A 23,619-nucleotide genomic window follows, 5' to 3' on the forward strand; every position below is an offset into this window, starting at 1 on the left:
TGTCTCTCTCTGTCAAATAAATAAAATCTTTAAAAAAAAATTGGTGATCAGACTTTATCCAAATATTCAAGACCTATACGAAGAAAATTATAATTTCTTTATTGCTAGTCATAATTAAAGATCAGAATAAATGGAGATGAATGTTATAATAAATACAATCAATATTATGATGTTGTGGTGGGCAGTGTGATGCACCACCCAGATTCCTCTTCAATGAGAATTGTTTCCATAAGTGCTAGGAGTGCTATGGACAGACAGCCTTCAGCTGTCATTCCCTTTAGAAACTGTCTCAGCTGAAGAAAGTGGCCTTGCCTTGAGCAACAATTCTTCCCTGGTCCCTCACACCCAGTGGCTGATTGATGAGGGAATTGGGCTATTTCAGCCTTACCTGGGACAACTCTAGCCAGTCATTCTAACTCCAGAGCTCCCAAAGAGTTTGCTGAGGCTGTCACTGGATCTGTAGCACTTCAACTTATCCCTCTCTCCCTGCTGTTTACTCGCCATCTTTTTCACAAAGCTCTTCTTGACAAATAATGTGCATACTAAAAATAAAAAAAATTGGTGATTGGAAGCACCTCCAAGGACATTGGGGAATTCATACAGGCAAATTCACAATTACAAAAGGAAGGAAAAACAACGTGAAATGGAGAGAAAGGAGAGATGCATTGGGAGGTGATGGAAAAGGGGGATACATTGGGGAAAAAATGACATGAGTTTGAAGCCAGAGTAGGGGTGAAATAAGAATAGGGTTGGCTGAAGATGATCGAGGTGGAAGAAACAGCCCATGCAGCAAGCACAGGCAAGGGATCTAAAAATCCATCGCTGGCTATATGTGGTCTACTCTCTGGGCTAAAGGTCCGTACCAGAAGTACTCTATCATCCATCTATCTTCTATCTATCTATCTATCTATCTATCTATCTATCTATCTATCTATCTATCTATCTATCTATCTATCTATCATCTATCTATCTATCTATCTATCATCTATCTATCCAGGTATCCTTGCCTGTTACCGATCAAGGCATTTTAGCTAAAAAACAAAACAAAAACTAACAAAAACAAAAACCGCGGCTGCCCGCTCTCTACGATGAAGATGCTTCATCTCTGACTGTTGGCATGTGCTCACAGTGTGTCATGAAGGGTCACTAGGGCCTGAAGCCTGCTGGCAATATTGCGGGAGCAGTTCATTCCTGGAACGGGGGTCTCCAGGCCTTGCGGGAGGCATCCGGGGGGGCGCTGGGGGCGCGCGTGGGGACCTGGGCTCGGAGAGGGAGGTAGAGGTTGGAGTGGCGAGTTGGGGAAGGGCTCCAGAAGGTGGGCGTCCAGGTTGAAGTAGCGGAGAGGAGAGCGTCTCTTTGGACTGGGGGTGGGGGCCCAAGGCCAGGGATCTGGTACGGGGCCCTGCGGGTGGGGGCTGGCCACCCTTCCGGCGCAGGGGCGGAGCCCAGGGACGGAGCCCGCAGCAGGGTCCACGCGAGGCGGCAGGAACTCGGGGTCCGCGTCTGCCTCGTAGGCCTCTTCTTGGGCGGCCATCTCTGGGACAGGAGCGCAGAAGAATCCCTGCTCGACGGCGACTGTGTGCCCGGGCGCGTTCAGGAAAGTGGCCTGTTGCAGGCCGGCAGGCGAGTGGCCCTGCCCTCCCGAGCGCAGGAGAGCCTCGGGGACCAGCACGAGGGTGAGCTCTCCGAGGGTCACTTGCAGGGCCGACGTTGGCTCGGGCTCGAGCACCAGGTCGACGTCGTCCAGGAGCAGCTGCAGGGCGCAGCCGGAGGCCAGGACCACCACGGAGGTGAGTGCGCCGGCGGCCGGGGGCTCCCCCAGGCCTTCCAGGCCCGCAGGCTCCTCGGTTCGGCGGCGCTTGGCAGGGCGGGATCCTCCGGACGGCGGTCCCCAGCCTGGCTCAGGGTAGGCGCCGGGGTTGCGGGGTCGGCTGCCCATCACCTGGACGGCGCTGCGGGCGGCGCTCCCGGGGCCTGTTGGAGGGTGTGAGGGCCTGGGTCCTGCACGCAGTGACAGCTCTCGACGACGGGTGAGGCGGCCGGGGGCGGCGGAGAGAGTGCCTGGAGTTCTGGGGGCGCCTCCTGGGAGGCCGGCAGTCCTGGGGTTCTGGTGGCGCAGCGAGGGCGCAGGGCTCAGCCTCGGGCGTTCGAATCCCTGGTTTCTCACACTGACCGATCTGCGCGGATCTTTCAAGTGACGCCGGCGGAACCAAAGTCGCAAAATGTCACGCTAGGCTCCGCCCCGTAGAGATCGCGGTATCTGTGCAGCCCAACAGCCGAGGCTGTGGTTAAGGAAATACTTTTATGGGCTTATATAAGGCAGAACACTTGTGTAACTCATTCTTAGAAAAAGAAGATATACCAATAATAGAACTTAAAACATTGTTCACCTTTAGGACTAATGCTTTCCTGTGATTTCATCCATTCTAGAGAAAAGACCAGTCAAATAGATCACTCCCCGCCCTCCCTCCCCCCACCCCCTCACCCCCAGTAAAATGGACTTACCCAAATGCTCCATAAAATTTCTTTACGACTGGGTCCATCATTTCAGGAGTAAATGAAAAATACTGATTTCTCTTTAGGAAAACTTCTGTTTTAATACTAAAGTAAAATATTTGTGCAGCTTTCTTCCTGAAGGTTAAGGTCGTTATAAAATTAATAATACCAATAACAATTAAACAATATAATTAAATTGTTTTCTTGAGCAATTATTATGACATATCCACCATTTACTGTTTAAAAAAGTGATCTTTTTCTTTAAAAAAAACCCCAACACTTTATTGAGATATGATTGATATACAGAAAGCCGTATATATTTAATGTATACAGTTGAATTCGGAAGAAGTGAACACCCATGAAACTATCACCACAATCAATGCCATAAACATATCTATCACCTACAAAAGCTTCCTCCTGCCCTATTTAAAACAAATGATCTTTTCAGTCTTCACAACAGCTGACACTGGGAGTGGTAAGCTGAGTTATCCAAAGTTAGATACCTAGTTTGGGCTAGATGTGGGAATAAAATGCAGATTAATCTGGTTTTAGATCATCGACTCTTTACTCATATGTTTAATGTACATATCTAGGAGTGGATAACTAATTGGTACTATGTGTGTCTTTTCAAATTAATAGGTAATTCTTCCCTCTAGTTTTTTTCCCAAAATGGTTTTCATAGTTTACACTTTTATGAGCAGAGTATGTTTCTATTTCACTACATCCTTGCAAACATTTCTTACTGCAAAACTCTTAAATCTGGTGTAGGAAAATGCTCTCATTGTGTTTTCATTCTGCATTTCTGATTGCCAGTCAGGGTGGATCATTTTTCACATGCTTATTGGTCGTTCTTCCCCCACCCCTTTTTTTCTTATTGGCCATTCTTACAACTTCTCTTTGAAATGTTCCTATTTTCTATTACTTTTTTATTTAAAAAATGAGTTTCAACACTTCTTTCAATTTTATGCAGTGCTGGTAACTTCCTTGTCAAAGACCAAGTTGGATAGCACATTCTCAAAAAGGCCATTGCTGATCATTTTATTTGAAATGGCTTTCTCTGTTCACTCTATCTTATCACTCTCTTTATGGCCTTCATAGTATTACCACAATCTGCAAATAATAAAAATATTGTTTAAAAAACTTGGGTTTCAGATATACTCCATACCAATCATTTATCAAATGTATGTATAGCAAATGTCTCTATCATAGTCTTTGAAGATTTTAGCCTTGATTCAATATAATTCTCACTCATTCTACCTCTGGTGTAATTTGTGGTGATTTTAATATGCTCATGGATCTCCCCCACCCCAAATCTTGGTCTCCGACTTCTTTTAATGTTCAACAATTTTGTCCTCTTTCTTCATTGACTCATACTCTTGACCTTGCCATTACTCCAAATTGTAACCCCTCCGTAGTCACAATTTCAAACATTGTATTCTCAGAGCACCACCTCCTAACTTTCTAGCTTAGTCCTTTAAATATCCAAATTCTTTCAGTCCTTCTGCCCCTCTGGAAAAATCCATTGATCCTACAACCTTTTCACTGAAACCAATGCAATCAGGTCCTCACTTCCCTCTTTACCTGGAATTTAAATTCCATGGACAGTCATTATAATTGTTGTCAGGTTTATATCTTCATCTGCCTTTCCTGCTTCCTGCTTTGCTGGTTAATGTATTTGTTACTCTGTGGCTACATTTGTTACGCTGAGTGGGGCTGGAAAAAAACATTCAACCCCACTGACTGGTCTTACTTTAAATTCATGATCAGCAACCTCAAGCAGGCTACTAATTGCTGCCCAGTGATCTTACTATGTTCTATTTCATTCACTTTTTCACTCTTGTAGATGAACATTGCATGCTTTCTTCTCTCTGCAAACCTTTGATACCTCATCCCTTATTTTCTCTACTAGATGGTCACCTTTTTCTTCTTCACTGAGACAATAGAAGCAATAAAAAAATATTTTCCAAAATTCCCATAATCATATCTCATTAAGCTCCACTAGGACTGTATGTTTTGCCTTTTGTCCTCTTCCCATAGATGATACGTCTGTGCTTCTAGCAAAGTCCTCTTCCTCTATTTGTGCAGTTCATCTCATCTCATTTTGCCTCCTCAAAAGCATCACTCTAGCAATCCCTTCCTCTCTGTCCTGCACCATTAAATTTTACTACCTTTACCAATTCAGTACCTTCAATATATAATTGATGGGTAAAGTCCTCTATCTTCAACAAAAACAAAAGCAAAAATGAACTTTTGGGATTTCATCAAAATAAAAAGCTTCTGCACAGCAAAGGAAATAGTCAACAAAACAAAGAGACAACCCACAGAATGGGAGAAGATATTTGCAAATAAAGGGCTGGTATCTAAGATCTATAAAGAACTTCTCAAACTCAACCCAAAAAAACAATCAAGTCAAAAAGTGGGCAGAAGACATGAACAGACACTTCTCCAAAGAAGACATACAAATGGCTAACAGACACATGAAAAAATGTTCATCATCATTAGTCATCAGGGAAATTCAAATCAAAACCACATTGAGATACCACCTTACACCAGTTAGAATGGCAGAAATGGACAGGGAAAGAAACAACAAATGTTGGAGAGGTTGTGGAGAAAGGGGGACCCTCTTACACTGCTGTCGGAATGCAAGTTGGTACAGCCACTTTGGAAAACAGTGTGGAGGTTCCTCAAAAAGTTAAAAATAGAGCTACCCTTTGACCCAGCAATTGCACCACTGGGTATTTACCCCAAAGACACAGATGTAGTGAAAAGAAGGGCCACATGCACCCCAATGTTCATAGCAGCAATGTCTGCAATAGCCAAACTGGGGAAAGAGCTGAAATGCCCTTCAACAGATGAATGGATAAAGAAGATGTGGTCCATATATACAATGGAATATTACTCAGCCATCAGAAAGGATGAATACCCAACTTTTACATCAACATGGATGGGACCGGAGGAGATTATGCTAAGTGAAATAAGTCAAGCAGAGAAAGTCAATTATCATAGGGTTTCACTTATTTGTGGAACATAAGGAATAGCATGGAGGACATTAGGAGAAGGAAGGGAAAAATGAAGGGCGGGAAATTGGAGGGGGAGATGAACCATGAGAGACTATGGACTCTGAGAAACAGACTGAGGGTTTTGGAGGGGAGGCAGGGTGGGGGGAGGGGTTGGCCCAGTGGTGGGTATTAAGGAGGGCACATACTGCATGGAGCACTGGGTGTTATACGAAAACAATGAATCGTGGATCACTACGTCAAAAACTAATGATGTATTGTATGGTGATGAACGTAACGTAATGAAATAAAATAAAATAAACAAGCCCCACAAAAACTCTGTTGATGTGACTTTCTTCTCCAGTTTCTTTTTTTAAAAGATTTATTTATTTATTTGAGGGGGGAGGTGCAGAGGGAGAGGGTGAGAATCTCAAGCAGACTCCCCGCTGAGCATGGAGCCCAACATGGGGGTCAGTCTCACAACCCTGAGATCATGACCTGAGCCGAAATCAAGAGTCGGACGCTTAACCAACTGAGCCACCCAGGTGCCCCGCTCCTCTAGTTTCTATATCAATTTTCTCTTTCCTCATACACTGAAATTCTCAAATTAGTGAACTGTGCTTGCATTCTCTAATTTTCCTTCTTCCACTTGCTCTTGAACCCATTCTAATCAGACTTCTGTCCATGGGCCAGTCATCTATAAATGCTCTCACTAAGGTCATCAATGGTTCCCACATTAGAAATCCAGTGGTTAATCCTCAGTTCTCATCTTGAGTTATGAGCAACACTTTACACCATCACTGTTCCCTTTAAACATTTTCCCCCTTGGTATCCAAGACTTCACACTTTCCCAGCCTGTCTTTGGCTTCTTCTCAGTTTCTTTAACTGTTTGCTCCTCCTTGTGAAGGTTGAAATATCCCAGGACCCCTTTTGGGCCTTATCTTTTTTTCTGTCCACCTTCACTGCCTTCCTTTAAATGCCATCTGTATGTTGGTGACCCCCAAACATGAGTCTCCCTTCTGTTCCTTTCCCACCAAATGCAACTGCATTGTCAGCATTTTCTTCTGGATATCTATTAAGTTGAATCACATGCAATTTTCATTTTTGTAGGTCAAGATGATTGTCTATTGCTAATTTTATGTATGTCAATCTAATGATAGGCAGTCCAAACTTCGGGTCTAAACTTGGGCTCTTCATATTTCCCCAAACCTGATCTTTTAAATATTTTATTTATTTATTTATTTATTTATTTATTTATTTATTTATTTATTTATTATTTAAGATAGAGAGAGAGAGCATGAGCAGGGGGAGTGGCAGAGGGAGAAGCAGACACCTTGCTGAGCAGGGAGCCCCACATGAGGCTGGATCCCAGGACCCTGGGATCATGACCTGGGCCAAAGGCACCCATTTAACCCATTGAGCCACCCACCCAGTGCCCCAAATCTGATCTTTAAAAAATGTTCTGTATCACAGTAATTGGCAATTCCTTCCTGTTGCTCAGGCAAAATCTTGGAATTATCCTCGAGAGTCTTTCTTTCACATATCACATCCATTCCACCTGGATATCCTGGACCATAGCCCTTCTTACCACCCCCTTCGCTAACCGCCTGCTGCCACCTTCATCACTTTAGTGAATTACTGTAGAAGCCTCCCAAGTGGTCTCCTTGCATCTTTTTTTTTTTTTTTTTTAAAGTAATCTCTATGCCCAGTGTGGGGCTGGAACTCATGACCTGAGATCATGAGTCGTATGCTCTACTGACTGAGTTAGCCAGGCACTCCATCCTTGCATCTTTTCTTTGTTTGTTTCCAGGCTAGTTTCCACACATGAGCTAGAGTGGTTCTATTAAATTGTAAGTCAGACCATGTCACTCCTCTGCTCAGATGACTCCAGTTTCACTCAGAGTCAAAGCCCATGTTTTTATATAAGGGTCTGCAGAGCTCTCTATATATGATCTGGACTTCCCACCCTTGTTATGTCATACTGTACTTCCTATCACTCTCCCTCTTTTTCCTTCTGTTACAGCTCTGACTGCCTCTATGCTTTTCCTAGAAATGGACAGGTATAATCACAAATTTTGCGGTAGCCTTTCTCCTACCTATCTATCTGCATGGTTCCTGACTTCTTTCTGACCATTATTGAAAATGCTCCATCTCTAAGGCTTTTCCTGAGTATACCATCTAAAATGGTAATTTTCTGACCTTCTACCTCCCTTTAATCTTTTGCACATACCAGTATTTAACATGATGTGCATTTTATTTATCCTGTTTACACTCTTTTATCTTCACCAGAGTATAAGCTTATGATGGTGGTGATTTTTTTTGAAGATTTTATTTATTTATTTGACACAGAAAGAGAGCACAAGCAGCGGGGAGTGGCAGGCAGAGGGAGAGGGAGAAGCAGGCTTCCTGCGGAACAGGGAGCCTGACGCGGGGCTCCATCCCAGGACCCTGGGATCATGACCTGAGCTGAAGGCAGATGCTTAACTGGCTGAGCCACCCAGGAGCCTGATGGCAGTGATTTTTAGCACAGTTTTGCTGTCCTGTATCCTCAGTTTTGGAACACTGTCAGCAGCATAGTGGACACTCAAAAATATATATTGAATAAATAAATGATTTTTTCTTCCACTATTTATGAGCCTTATTTTTTTAAAAAAAGATTTTATTTTATTTTATTTTTTTAAGATTTTATTTATTTATTTGAGAGAGAGACTGAGAGAGAGAAAGAGTACAAGAGGGGGGAGCGGGAGAGGGAGAAGCAGACTCCCTGCTGAGCAGGGATCCCGATGCGGGACTCGATCCCGGGACTCCAGGATCATGACCTGAGCCGAAGGCAGTCCCTTAACCAACTGAGCCACCCAGGCGCCCAAAAAAGATTTTATTTTTAAGTAATCTCTACACCCAACAAGAAGCTTGGACTCACAACCCCAAGAGCAAGAGTCACATGCTTCACTGACTGAGCCAGCCAGGTGCTGCATGAGCATTTTTTTTTTTTAAAGATTTTATTTATTTATTTGAGACAGAGAGAATGAGAGAGACAGAGAGCACATGAGAGGGGGCAGGGTCAGAGGGAGAAGCAGGCTCCCTGCCGAGCAGGGAGCCCGATGCGGGACTCGATCCTGGGACTCCAGGATCATGACCTGAGCCGAAGGCAGTCGCTTAACCAACTGAGCCACCCAGGCGCCCCTGCATGAGCATTTTTATTCACTATGAATCTCTTCAAATATTGCCCTCCATTCCATTTTCTCTATTTCCTCCTTCTGTAACTCCACTAGTCATATATTAGAACTTCCTTTCCTCAAATAACTATTCATTCTTTTTATTATTTTTATGTCTGTGCCCTTCTATGATAAATTATAAGAATGTTTAAAAAATAAGTTCAACACTTTTACATGGTTTGTTCCTGAGGATTTTTTTTTTTGGCCACTATGGACCAAAATGGATGACTTCAGTTATTTCTTTATGTGTAGGGTGCGATTCTCTGCAGACATAGAAATTACTATTTGTGGAAATAAAATCATCATCTTAGGCTGGGACTCGAGGCTGATTAACTGCTGATTCTTCTGTGCCATATAGGAGAGTATAAGGTGTGTGTGTGTGTGTGTGTGTGTGTGAATTCTTTTTCTAGTTTAAGAGCTCTGACTAGGATTTCCAGTACTATGTTGAATTGAAGTGGTGAGGGTGGGTTTCCTTATATTGTACAGATCTTATAAGAAAAAATTTTCCATTTTTCCTCATTCACCATAGTGTTAGCTGGGAGATTTTCATATATGGTCTTTATTGTGTTAAGGTAATCTCCTTTTATATTTATTTTGTTGAGAGTTTTTATCATGAATGGACGTTGAATTTTTTCAAATGCTTTTTCTGCACTTATTGTGATGATCATATGGTTTTTATTTTTATTTTCTTGAGATGATCGCATGGTTTTTAATCATTCATTCTGTTAATGTAGTCTACCACCTTGATTGATTTGGATATGTTGAACCATCTTTGCATCCCAGGGATAAATCCTACTTGGTCCTGATGCAGAATCCTTTTAATGAGTTGATGAATTTGGTTTGCTAGTATTTCTTTTCTTGTGGTGTCTTTGGCTTTAGTATCAGGGTGATACTGGCCTCATAAAATGACTTTGAAAGTGTTCCCTTGTCTTCTACTTTTTGGACTGTGTTAATTCTTTGACTCTTTGGTAGAATTTACCAATTTACCAATGAAGCCATCTAGTTCTGGGCTTTTCTTTGTTAAGAGGTTTTTGATTATTGATTCAATCTCCTTATTTGTTATTGGTGTGTTCACGTGTTCTAGTTTTTCTTGATTCAGTTTTGGTAGATTGTATGTTTCTTGGAATTTATCTATTTCTTTTTTTTTTTAAGATTTTATTTATTTATTTGGCAGAGAAAGACAGTGAGAGAGGGAACACAAGCAGGGGGAGTGGGAGAGGGAGAAGCAGGCCTCCTGCACAGGAGGGAGCCCAATGCAGGGCTCTATCCTAGGACCCCGGGATCATGACCTGAGCTGAAGGCAGACGCTTAATGACTGAGCCACCCAGGTGCCCCCATCTATTTCTTTTTTTTTCCTTAATTTTTATTGTTATGTTAATCACCATACATTACATCATTAGTTTTTGATGTAGTGTTCCATGATTCATTATTTGTGCATAACACCCAGTGCTCCATGCAGAACGTGCCCTCCTCAATACCCATCACCAGGCTAACCCATCCTCCCAGCCCCCACCCCTCTAGAACCCTCAGTTTGTTTTTCAGAGTCCATCATCTCTCATGGTTCGTCTCCCCCTCCGATTCCCCCCTTCATTCTTCCCCTCCTGCTATCTTCTTCTTTTTTTTCTTAACATATATTGCATTATTTGTTTCAGTGGTACAGATCTGTGATTCAACAGTCTTGCACAATTCAGCGCTCACCATAGCACATAATCCTCCCCAATGTCTATCACCCAGCCACCCCATCCCTCCCAGCACCCCACTTCAGCAACCCTCAGTTTGTTTCCTGAGATTAAGAATTCCTCATATCAGTGAGGTCATATGATACATATCTTTCTCTGATTGATTTATTTCACTCAGCATAACACACTCCAGTTCCATCCACGTCATTGCAAATGGCAAGATCTCATTCCTTTTGATGGCTGCATAATATTCCATTGTATATATATACCACACCTTCTTTATCCATTCATCTGTCGATGGACATCTTGGCTCTTTCCACAGTTTGGCTATTGTGGACATTGATGCTATAAACATCGGGGTGCACGTACCCCTTCGGGTCCCTACATTTGTATCTTTGGGGTAAATACCCAGTAGTACAATTGCTGGATCGTATGGTAGCTCTATTTTCAACTTTTTGAGGAACCTCCATACTGTTTTCCAGAGTGGTTGCACCAGCTTGCATTCCCACCAACAGTGTGGGAGGGTTCCCCTTTCTCCGCATCCCCGCCAACACCTGTCGTTTCCTGACTTATTAATTTTAGCCATTCTGATTGGTGTGAGGTGGTATCTCACTGAGGTTTTGATTTGGATTTCCCTGATGCTGAGCGATGTTGAGCACTTTTTCATGTGTCTGTTGGCAATTTGGATGTCTTCTTTGGACAAATGTCTGTTCATGTGTTCTGCCCATTTCTTGATTGGATTCTTTGTTCGTTGGGTGTTGAGTTTGATAAGTTCTTTACAGATTTTGGATACTAGCCCTTTATCTGATATGTCATTTGCAAATATCTTCTCCCGTTCTGTCGGTTCTCTTTTGGTTTTGTTGACTTTCCTTTGCTGTGCAAAAGCTTTTGATCTTGATGAAGTTCCAATAGTTCATTTTTTAAATTCTTTTTTTTTTTTTAAGATTTTTATTTATTTATTTATTTGAGACAGAGAGAATGAGAGAGAGAGAGCACATGAGAGGGGGGAGGGTCAGAGGCAGAAGCAGGCTCCCTGCTGAGCAGGGAGCCTGATGCGGGACTCGATCCAGGGACTCCAGGATCATGACCTGAGCTGAAGGCAGTCGCTTAACCAACTGAGCCACCCAGGTGCCCTCCAATAGTTCATTTTTGCCCTTGCTTCCCTTGCCTTTGGCAATGTTTCTAGGAAGCAGTTGTTGCAGCTGAGTCGAAGAAGTTGCTGCCTGTGTTCTCCTTTAGGATTTTGATGGACTCCTGTCTCACATTTAGGTCTTTCATCCATTTTGAGTCTATTTTTGTGTGTGGTGTAAGGAAATGGTCCAGTTCCATTCTTCTGCATGTGGCTGTCCAATTTTCCCAACACCATTTGTTGAAGAGACTGTCTTTTTTCCATTGGACATTCTTTCCTGCTTTGTCGAAGATGAGTTGACCATAGAGTTGAGGGTCCATTTCTGGGCTCTCTATTCTGTTCCATTGATCTATGTGTCTGTTTTTGTGCCAGTACCATACTGTCTTGATGATGACAGCTTTGTAATAGAGCTGGAAGTCCGGAATTGTGATGCCACCAGCTTTGCTTTTCTTTTTCAACATTCCTCTGGCTATGCGGGGTCTTTTCTGGTTCCATACAAATTTTAGGATTATTTGTTCCATTTCTTTGAAAAAAGTGGATGGTATTTTGATGGGGATTGCATTGAATGTGTAGATTGCTCTAGGTAGCATTGACATCTTCACGGTATTTGTTCTTCCAATCCATGAGCATGGAACGTTTGTCCATTTCTTTGTGTCTTCCTCAATTTCTTTCATGAGTATTTTATAGTTTTCTGAGTACAGATCCTTTGCCTCTTTGGTTAGATTTATTCCTAGGTATCTTATGGTTTTGGGCACAATTGTAAATGGGATCGACTCCTTAATTTCTCTTTCTTCTGTCTTGTTGTTGGTGTATAGGAATGCCACTGATTTCTGTGCATTGATTTTTTTTTTTTTTTAGTTTGGATACCATTAGTTTTTTATAAAAGAGAGACATGAAAATTATTTACATGATGAAAGATTTCACAGCTTCACTGGAATGGGCAGCTTCACTTCATGCCATTTTAATAATGATTTCAGTCCACATACTCCGAGAATGTCACCATCTCTAAATAAGAAATAATCCTTGTCATCTAGAACTACTTTGGTGCCTCCATATTCTGGGAGAAGAACTTTATCTCCAACTTTCACACTAACTGGTCGAATCTCTCCACCCTTTCCTTTAGAGCCCGATCCAACAGCTACTACTGTTGCTTGCAACACTTTTCCTTGAGATTTTTCTGGAAGCATAATACCTCCTTTGGTGACAGTTTCAGCTGCGCTCCTTTCAACTAAAACTCGGTCAAAGAGGGGAAGAAACTTTCTAAATGCCTGCCCTGCCATGACGCCGACCGCTGCAGTTCGTACTCTGCTCTGGAGCTGCTGCCTCTGCAAGGAGACCCGCAGTACGACCCTCGGGCCATGTGTCTGTGCATTGATTTTATATCCTGCCACTTTACTGAATTCCTGTATGAGTTCTAGCAGTTTTGGGGTGGAGTCTTTTGGGTTTTCCACATAAAGTATCATATCATCTGCAAAGAGTGAGAGTTTGACTTCTTTGCCGATTTGGATGCCTTTTATTTCTTTTTGTTGTCTGATTGCTGTGCCTAGGACTTCTAATACTATGTTGAATAGCAGTGGTGATACTGGACATCCCTGCTGCATTCCTGACCTTAGGGGGAAGCTCTCAGTTTTTCCCCATTGAGATTGATATTCGCTGTAGGTTTTTCATATATGGCTTTTATGATATTGAGGTATGTACCCTCTATCCCTATACTTTGAAGAGTTTTGATCAAGAAAGGATGCTATACTTTGTCAAATGCTTTTTCTGCATCTATTGAGAGGATCCTATGGTTCTTGTTCTTTTATTAATGTATTGTATCACGTTGATTGATTTGTGGATGTTGAACCAACCTTGCAGCCCAGGGATAAATCCCACTTGGTCATGGTGAATAATCCTTTTAATGTACTGTTGGATCCTATTGGCTAGTATTTTGGTGAGAATTTTTGCATCCATGTTCATCAGGGCTATTGGTCTGTAATTCTCCTTTTTGATGGGGTCTTTGTCTGGTTTGGGGATCAAGATAATGCTGGCCTCATAAAACGAGTTTGGAAGTTTTCCTTCCATTTCTATTTTTTGGAACAGTTTCAGAAGAATAGGTATTAATTCTTCTTGAAATGTTTGGTAGAATTCCCCTGGGAAGCCATCTGGCCCTGGGCTTTTGTTTGTTGGGAGATTTTTGATGACTGCTTCAATTTCCTTAGTGGTTATAGGTCTGTTCAGGTTTTCTATTTCTTCCTGGATCATTTTTGGTAGTTGATACATCTCTAGGAATGCATCCATTTCTTCCAGGTTATCTAATTTGCTGGCATAGAGTTGCTCATAATATGTTCTTAGAATTGTTTGTATTTCTTTGGTGTTGGTTGTGATCTCTCCTCTTTCATTCATGATTTTGTTGATTTGGGTCCTTTCTCTTTTCTTTTTGATAAGTCTGGCCAGAGGTTTATCAATCTTGTTCATTCTTTCAAAGAACCAGCTCCTAGTTTCGTTGATCTGTTCTACTGTTCTTTTGGTTTCTATTTCATTGATTTCTGCTCTGATCTTTATTATTTCTGTTCTCCTGCTGGGTTTAGGCTTTATTTGCTGTTCTTTCTCTAGCTCCTTTAGGTGTAGGGTTAGGTTGTGTACTTGAGACCTTTCTTGTTTCTTGAGAAAGGCTTGTATTGCTATATCCTTTCCTCTTAGGACTGCCTTTGCTGCATCCCAAAGATTTTGAAGAGTTGTGTTTTCATTTTCATTGGTTTCCATGAATTTTTTAAATTCTTCTTTAATTTCCTGCTTGATCCATTCATTCTTTTGTAGGATGCTCTTTAGCCTCCATGTATTTGAGTTCTTTCTGACTTTCCTCTTGCTTAGATGATCTGTCCATTTCAGTGAGGGGACTGTTAAAATCCCCTACCATTATTGTATTGTTGTCAATGTGTTTCTTTGATTTTGCTATTAATTGGCGTATATAATTGGCTAGGAGTTGGGGCATAGATATTTACAATTTTTAGATCTTCTTGTTGGATGGACCCTTTAAGTATGCTATAGTGCCCTTCCTCATCTCTTATTACAGTCTTTTGTTTAAAATCTAATTTGTCTGATATAAGGATTGCCACCCCAGCTTTCTTTTGATGTCCATTAGCATGGTAAATAGTTTTCCACCCCCTCACTTTTCAATCTGGAGGTGTCTTTGGGTAAAAAATGAGTCTCTTGCAGACAGCATATCAATGGGTCTTGTTTTTTAATCCAATCTGATAGCCTGTGTCTTTTGATTGGGGTATTTAGCCCATTTACATTCAGGGTAACTATTGAAAGATAGGAATTTAGTGCCATTGTATTGGCTGTAAGGTGACTGTTACTGTATATTGTCTGTGTTCCTTTCTGGTCTATGTTGCTTTCAGGCTCTCTCTTTGCTTAGAGGACCCCTTTCAAGATTTCTTGTAGGGCTGGTTTCGTGTTTGCAAATTCCTTTAGTTTTTGTTTGTCCTGGAAGCTTTTTATCTCTCCTTCAATTTTCTATGACAGCCTAGCTAGATATAGTATTCTTGGCTGCATATTTTTCTCATTTAGTGCTCTGAATATATCCTGCCAGTCCTTTCTGGCCTGCCAGGTCTCTGTGGATAGGTCTGTTGCCAGTCTAATGTTTCTACCATTGTAGGTTACAGATCTCTTGTCCCGAGCTGCTTTCAGGATTTTCTCTTTGTGTCTGAGACTCATAAGTTTTACTATTAGGTGTCGGGGTGTTGACCTATTTTTATTGATTTTGAGAGGGGTTCTCTGTGCCTCCTGGATTTTGATGCCTGTTTCCTTCCCCAAATTAGGGAAGTTCTCTGCTATAATTTGCTCCAATAGACCCTCTGCCCCCCTCTCTCTTTCTTCTTCTTCTGGGATCCCAATTATTCTAATGTTGTTTCATCTTACGGTATCGCTTATCTCTCGAATTCTGCCCTCGTGATCCAGTAGTTGTTTATCTATCTTTTTCTCAGCTTCTTTATTTTCCATCATTTGGTCCTCTATATCACTGATTCTCTCTTCTGCCTCATTTATCCTAGCAGTTAGTGCCCCCATTTTTGATTGCACCTCATTAATAGCCTTTTTGATTTTGACTTTGTTAGATTTTAGTTCTTTTATTTCTCCAGAAAGGGTTTCTCTAATAATTTCCATGCTTTTTTCAAGCCCAGCTAGTATCTTTAAAATCATGATTCTGAACTCTAGGTCCAGCATCATACTAATGTCCATATTGAGTAGGTCCCTGGCAGTTGGTACTACCTCTTGTTCTTTTCGTTGAGGTGATTTTTAGTGTCTTGTCATTTTGTCCAGAGGAGAATAGATGAATGAGAGAACAAAATGCTAACAGGGTAACAACGTCCCCAGAAAATATACTCTAAACAAATCAGAAAAGACCTGAAACCAGGGGAAAAGAAAGGGAAAGAAAAAAAAAAAAGAAAAAAAAAGAAAAAGAAAAAGAAAAAGTTAAAAACAAACAAAAACAGAACAAAACAGAATATAATCAAATATGATCAGGCTGGTGCATAGATCAGTGCCACACACTAGATTTTGGGTGTATTTTGGTCTGTTAGAAGAAAGTGCCTCCCAAAATTTTAAAGAAAGAAAAACTTATATATGTACAAAAATAAGGGTTGATATGATGGAATATGACTGTAAAGATGAAAATTATAAAAAATTTTATAAAAGGAATTGATAAGATCAGAAGTTGTTTGAAAAAAGAAAGAAGAGGATTTAAAAAAAAAAGGGAGAGAATGTGATCAGGCAGGAGACTAGAACAAAGCCATACACTAGAGATTTAGGGTATATTTTGATCTGTTAGAAGAAACTGTATCTCAAAATTTTAAAGAGAGAACAACTTATATATATATATGCCAAAAATAAGGGTAACTACTATGAAGGGATAGAATATGACTCTAAAAATGAAAAATAAAAATGTTTTTTTTTAAAAAAGGGATTGATAAGATGTTGGTTGAAAAAGGGAAAAAGAAAAATTCAAAAAGAAAAAAAAAGACAGTTGAAAAAAAAAATTAACTTTGAAAGACTAAAGAATCATGGTAAAAAAGCCATGGATGGGGCGCCTGGGTGGCTCAGTTGGTTAAGTGACTGCCTTCGGCTCAGGTCATGATCCTGGAGTTCCAGGATCAAGTCCCGCATCGGGCTCCCTGCTCGGCGGGGAGTCTGCTTCTCCCTCTGACCCTCCTCCCTCTCATGCTCTCTGTCTCTCATTCTCTCTCAAATAAATAAATAAAATCTTAAAAAAAAAAAAAGCCATGGATTCTATGTGCAGTATTCCCCTATCGCTGGAGTTCTGCCATTCTCATTGATCAGTAAACTTGGTCTTGGCTGGCTGTTCTTGCTGATCTTCTGGGGAAGGGGCCTGTTGCCGTGGTTCGCAAATGTCTTTGCTGGAGGCGGAATTGCCCCGCACTTGCCGGTCAGGGCTAAGTAATCTGCTCGGGTTTGCTCTCCGGAGCTTTTGTTCCCTGCAAGCTTTCCGTACAGCTTTGGAGGCCGAGAGTGAAAATGGCAGCCTCCCAATCTCCGCCTCGGAGGAGCCGAGAACTCGGGCCCCGCTCCTCAGTGAGCCCCCAGAGAAAAGCAGTCAGTCACTCCCATCTCCCTGTTCTTTGGCCACACTCTGTGCTCACCCGGCCTGTGACTGAGCATTTCTATCTCTGGCACCCGACCCCATGTGGAGTCTCCAAACCCAGCAGACCCCTGCAGTGCGCTCCCGTGCCACTCCTCCCGGGGAAGGAAGGGGAGTCTCCCCGGATCTGCTGCTTGTTGGGTCTCTACTGGAGGAGCAGTGGCCCGACTGTGCCCTGGACCACGGTTTATGGCAACCCTGAGCTGAGAGCCCATGCCTAAGCTCCGTCTCTGCAGCTGGCTTCCCCGCTCTGATACCCGGAGCTCTGCTGCACTCAGGCACCCCCAGTCTTCCTGTGACCCCGAGGGTCCTGAGACCACACTGTCCCGCGAGGGTTCCACCCCCCGCTTAGCCACTGGAGCGACGTCCCTCAGCGGAGCAGACTTCTAAAAGTTCTGATTTTGTGCTCCGCAGCTCTATCACTTGCCAGAAGCGGCTGACAGAGGCCCCCTCCCCTGCCGTCTATCCTCCCGAATATCGCTTGGGATTCACTTCTCCGCACGTCCTACCTTCCAGAAAGTGGTCGCTTTTCTGTTCATAGAGTTGTTGCTATTCTTTTCTTCAATCTCCTGTTGAGTTTGTAGGTGTTCAGAATGGTTTGATACCTATCCAGCTGAATTCCTGAGACCAGACGAAATTTAGGTCTCCTACTCCTCTGCCATCTTGCCCCGCCGCCTAAGTTATCGCCCAATTTGTTGGTGTATAATTGTTCTAATAGTTCCTTAAGATTCTCTTTATTTTTATTTTTTTAAGTATAATCTCCAAGGTGCCTGGGTGGCGCAGTCGTTTAAGCGTCTAACTCTTGGCTTAAGCTTAGCTCCTGATCTCAGGGTTGTGGGATTGGGCCCCATATCGGGTTCTGTGCTTAGCATGGAGTTTGCTTGAGGCTTCTCTCTCTCCCTCTCCTTCTGCCCCTCCCCGCTCAAATAAATAAATAAATCTTAAAAAAATAAAATATAGTCTCTATTTTAATTTTTTCTATTTCTTAGGTATCCATTGTAATGGATCCTTTCATTTATGATTTTATTTATTTGAATCTTCTCCTTTTTTTCCTTAGTCAAGCTAAGGGTTTGTTGATTTTGTTTATTGTTTCAAACAAAACCAAATCTTAGTTTTGTTGATTTTTCTATTCTCTATTTGACTTACTTTTCCTCTAATCTTTATTATTTCCTTCCTTCTTCTAACTTTGGGCTTTGCTCTTTCTCCAGTTCTTTGAATTATAAAGTTATGTTGATTTATTTGAGATCTTTCTTCTTTTTTTAATGTAGGTGTTTATTGCTGTAAACTTCTTTCCTGTCCTGCAAGGTTTCTGCTGAGAAAACCACTGATAGGCTACTTTGGGCATGGCAAATTCCTTTCAAAATTCTCTTTTTGCCTTTTGATAATTTAATTATAATGTGTCTCCTTGTAGACCTCTTTAGGAGCTTTTGGGCTTCATGAATCAAGATGCCAACCCCCAACCAATTTGGGGAATTCTCTGCCATTATTTCTTTACATAAGCTTTCTGTCTCTTTCTTCTTTTTCTGGAACTCCCATTATGTGTATCATTTCTTTTGATGATTTCAATTAAGTCCTGTATGCTTTCTTCACTCCTTTTTATTCTTTTCTCTTTTTGTTCCTCTAACTGGATAATTTCAAATGACCTCTTTTTGAGTTTGTTGATTCTTTTTTCTACATGATAAAATTGCTGCTAAGCTCTGTATTGAATTTTTCAGTTCAGTCATTGCATTCTTTAGCTCCAGAATTTTTTTTAATGGTTTCTATTTCTTTATTAAACCTTCTCATTTTGTTCATGTATTGTTTTCCTGATTTCATTTAGTTATCTACCTATGTTCTCTTATAGCTGATTGAGTTCTTTAAGATGATTATTTTTTAAAGATTTATTTATTTATCTGAGAGAGAGAGAGAGAGAGTGCTCAAGCACGGGGAGGGGCAGGAGAGGGAGAGAAATCCTCAAGCAAACTCCCCACCGAGCATGGAGCCTGATAGGGGGCTCGATCCCACCACCCCGAGATCATGACCTGGACTGAAATCAAGAGTCAGATGCTTAATGGACTGAGCCACCTAGGCACCCCTAAAATGAATATTTTTAATTCTTTGTGAAGTAGTTCATGGATCTCCATTTCTTCAGGGTCAGTTACTAGAACTTTATTAGTTTCCTTCTGGTGGTCATGTTTGCCTGATTCTTTATAATTTTAGCCTTGCATTGGTGTCTATACATTTGAAGAAGCAGAAACCTCTTCCAGTCTTTATAGACTGGTTTTGCCAGGTAAAGACCTTCTCCTATGACAAGACTGATGGGACTGCCTCTAGGCTGTAGTCAAATTAGGTTAGAGCTGGGTTATAAGGCTGATTTTAGGGTGTGCAGTTGGGTCCACAGTCAGTCAGTTTGTATATTCCATGCTGGAAACACAATATTGAGCAGCTTTTTTTAAATAAAAGATTTTATTTATTTGAGACAGAGAGAGTGAGAGAGCATGAGTGGGGGGAAGAGGCAGAGGGAGAGGGAGAAGCTGACTCTCACTGAGTGGGAAGCCCCCTGCGGGGCTTGATCCCAGGAGCTGGAGATCCCATGACCTGAGCTGAAGGCAGACACTTAACCGACTGAGCTACTCAGGTGCCCCTCAGGCAGCTTTTTAGTGACTATAAGGGCTGTAGATTTTCAGCCTGGAAATGATACAACCCATCCTGAAAGTAGACATACAAAAACTAAAATACATTCATATAGGGGTGGAAGCCAGGTAAAATCTATCTGAAGATGTTCAAAGAGCTCTTGAAACTTTGGTTCTTGGTTATGTGCCATCTTTACAGTTTTTCTAGGATTATGTTATCGACAGGTGACATACGAACTAGAAATAACCTCAGGTCTCTTTTTAAAAAAATTAAGGTTAATTACACACAACATAAAATTTAGCACCCTAATCATTTTTAGGTGTACAGTTCAATAGTATTAAGTATATTCACATTATGTGTAACCAATATCCAGAATTTTTTCATCTTGCCAAATGGAAAGCCTATACCCTTTAAACAACAAATCCCCATTTCCTCCCCTCCCGAGCCCCTGGAGACCACCTTTCTACTTTCTGTTTTATGAGTTTGATTATTCTAGATACCCCATATAAGTAAAGTCATACAGTATTTGTCTTTTGTGACTGGCTTATTTCACTTAGCATAATGTCCTCAGTATTTATCCATGTTGTAGCACGTGTCAGAATTTCATTCCTTTTTTAGGCTAAATAATATTTCATTGTGTGCATCTACCATATTTTGTTTACACATTCATCCTTCTGTGAACATTTGGGTTGCCCCCACTTTTTGGCTATTTTGAATAATGCTGCTATCAGTATGGCTGTACAAATACAAAAAAGACCCTGTTTTCAATTCTTTTGGTTATATACCCAGAAGTAGAATTGCTGAATCATACGGTAGTTCTATTTTAATTTTTTGAGGAACTGCCATGCTATTTTCCATAATGACTGCACCATTTTACATTATGACCAATAGTGCACAATGGTTCCAATTTTTCCACATCCTTGCCAACATTTGTTTTTTTTCTCTTTCTTTTTAAAAATATAACAATCATCCTAATGGGTGTGAGGTAACATTTCATTGAAATTTTGATTTGCATTTCCCTAATGATTTGTGATGCTGAGCATCTTCTCACATACTTGTTGGCCATTTATAGATTTTATTTGGAAAAATGTCTATTCAAATCTTTTGCCCATTTAAAAATCAGGTTATTTAATTTTTGCTGTTGAGTTGTGGGAGTTCTTTATTATTCTGAATATTAACCTCATATAAGATATGTAAATCTTTTGCAATATTTTCTCTCATTCCATAGGTTACCTTTTCACTCTATGATTGTGTCTTTTGATGCATAGATGTTTTAAATTTTGATGTAGTCCAATTTGTCTATTTTACTTTTGTTGCCTGTGCTTTTGGTCTTATATCCAAGAAATCATTACCACATCCAGTGTCATGAAAATTTCCCCTTATGTTTTAAGCTACTAGTTTTATAGTTTTAGATCTTATGTTTAGGTCTTTGATCCATTTTGAGTTAATTTTTGTATATGGTATAAGGTAAGGTCCAACTTCATTCTTTTACATGTAGATGTCCAGTTTTCCCAACAAAGTTTGTTGAGAAGACTGTCCTTTCTCCACTGAATAGTCTTGGCACCCTTGGTAAAAATCATTATACCATATCTGCAAGGGTATTCATCCTTTCTGATGGCTGAGTAATATTCCATTGTATATTTGAACTATATCTTCTTTATCCAATCATCTGTTGAAGGGCATCTCAGCTTCTTCCACAGTTTGGCTATTGAGGACATTGCTGTTAGGAACATTGGGGTGCATGTGCCCCTTCTTTTCACTACTCTGTATCTTTAGTAAATACCTACTAGTGCAATTGCTGGGTCATAGGGTAGCTCTATTTTTAATGTCTTGAGGAATCCCCATACTGTTTTCCAGAGTGGCTGTACCAGCTTGCATTCCCACCAACAGTGTAAGAGGGTTCCCCTTTCTCCAAATCCTCACCAACATTTGTTGTTTCCTGCCTTGTTAATTTTTGCCATTCTAACTGGTGTGAGGTGGTATCTCATTGTGGTTTTGATTTGTATTTCCCTGATGGCTAGTGATGTGGGGCATTTTTTCATGTGTCTGTTAGCCATTCGTATGTCTTCTTTGGAGAAATGTCTGTTCATGTTTTCTGCCCATTTCTTGACTGGATTATTTGTTTTTTTGGGTGTTGAGTTTGATAAGTTCTTTTTTTTTTTTTTTAAGCTGTCTCTAATTCCTTATGAGAATGAGACTTTTTTTTTTTTAAGATTTTATTTATTTGCGAGAGAAAGAATGAGAGACAGAGAGCATGAGAGAGAGGAGGGTCAGAGGGAGAAGCAGACTCCCTGCTGAGCAGGGACCCCGATGTGGGACTCGATCCAGGGACTCCAGGATCATGACCCGAGCTGAAGGCAGTTGCTTAACCAACTGAGCCACCCAGGTGCCCCGATAAGTTCTTTATAGATCTTGGATACCAGCCCTTTATCTGTTATGTCATTTGCAGATATCTTCTCCCATTCCATGAGTTGCCTTTTAGTTTTGTTCACTGTTTCCTTTGCTGTGCAGAAGATTTTTTATCTTGATGAAGTCCCAATAGTTCATTTTTGTTTTTGTTTCCCTTGCCTTTAGAAACGTGTCTTGAAAGAGGTTGCTGTGGCCGATGTCGAAGAGGCTACTGCCTATGTTTTCCTCTAGCATTCTGATGGATTCCTGTCTCACATTTAGGTCTTTCATCCATTTTGACTTTATCTTTGTGTATGGTATAAGAGAACGGTCCAGTTTCATTCTTCTGCATGTGGCTGTCCAATTTTCCCAGCACCATTTATTGAAGAGACTGTCTTTTTCCCATTGGATGTTCTTTCCTGCTTTGTCAAAGATTAGTTGGCCATAGAGTTGAGGGTCCATTTCTGAGCTCTCTATTCTGTTCCATTGATCTATGTGTCTGTTTTTGTGCCAACATCATACTGTCTTGATGATTACAGCTTTGTAATTTATTTATTTATTTTAGAGAGAGAGAGAGTGAGTGGAGGGGCAGAGGGAGAGGGGGAGAATCCCAAGCAGACTCTGCACTGAGCACGGAGACCCTGGAGGAGCTCTATCTCACATCCCTGAGACCATGACCTGAGCCAAAATCGAAAGTTGGTCAGTCACTTAGCCGACTGAGCCACCCAGGCACCACTTTTTTAGAACAGTTTTATGTTTACAGAAAACTGAGCACATAGCACAGTGTCCATATACCACAACTCTCCCACGCAGTTTCTCCTATTATTAACATCCTGCATTATTATGGTACGCTATTACAATTAATAAACCAACATCGATACATTATAATGAACTAAAGTCCATAGTTTACATTAAGGTTCACCCTGTGATGTACAGTTCTATGAGTTCTGACAAATGCATAATGTCATGTATCCATGTAATAGCATATAGAATAGTTTCACTACCCTATAAACCCCTTGTATTCCACCTATTCACCCCTCTCCCTCTGAACCTTGGCAACCACTCACCTTTTTACTGTCTCTATAGTTTTGCCTTTTTTTTCAGAATGTTACATAGCTGGATCCACATAGTATGTAGTCCTTTCAGATGGTTTCTTTCAATTAGCAATATGCATTTAAAGTTCCTCAATGTATTTTCATGGCTTGTTAGCTCCTTTCTTATTTTTTAACACTAAATACTATTCCATTGTATGCATATATCACAGTTTGTTTACCTATCTGCCTGTTGAAGGACATCTTAGTTGCTTCCAGTTTCTGGAACAATGTTTTTTTTTTTGGTGGTTCTCATCAAGTTTAATTAAAATCTCAAGGGTTTGTCTAGATTGCTTATGCACAAATAGACACAAGACCTTTTTGTAGTTGGAGATGGCTAAAGAAAGAGGCTGTTGAATGGCCTCCCTCAGGTT

At 41.1% G+C, this 23,619-nt stretch overlaps 2 protein-coding genes across 2 annotated transcripts; both read right to left on the reverse strand.

Moving 5' to 3' along the window:
* Positions 1–1,123: 1,123 nt before the first annotated feature.
* Positions 1,124–2,300, reverse strand: LOC117999363 (proline-rich protein 23B-like). Its single transcript, XM_034988400.1, has one exon. The coding sequence runs from the start codon at positions 1,937–1,939 to the stop codon at positions 1,124–1,126; it is 816 nt and encodes a 271-aa protein (XP_034844291.1). The 5' UTR covers positions 1,940–2,300.
* A 10,135-nt stretch (positions 2,301–12,435) lies between these two features.
* On the reverse strand, positions 12,436–12,814 carry LOC117999369 (10 kDa heat shock protein, mitochondrial-like). The gene has a single exon (XM_034988414.1). It carries the CDS (start codon positions 12,793–12,795, stop codon positions 12,436–12,438), a length of 360 nt encoding a protein of 119 aa, XP_034844305.1. The 5' UTR covers positions 12,796–12,814.
* Between the last annotated feature and the right edge of the window lie 10,805 nt (positions 12,815–23,619).

Source organism: Mirounga leonina, unplaced genomic scaffold, assembly GCF_011800145.1.
Source record: "Mirounga leonina isolate KUSES-001 unplaced genomic scaffold, KU_Mleo_1.0 Mir_115, whole genome shotgun sequence".
Taxonomy (NCBI): Eukaryota; Metazoa; Chordata; class Mammalia; order Carnivora; family Phocidae; genus Mirounga; species Mirounga leonina.

Excerpts from the sequence above, each read along its gene's own strand:
- LOC117999363 (XM_034988400.1), bottom strand. The coding sequence starts at position 1,939 with ATGGGCAGCCGACCCCGCAACCCCGGCGCCTACCCTGAGCCAGGCTGG.
- LOC117999369 (XM_034988414.1), bottom strand. The coding sequence starts at position 12,795 with ATGGCAGGGCAGGCATTTAGAAAGTTTCTTCCCCTCTTTGACCGAGTT.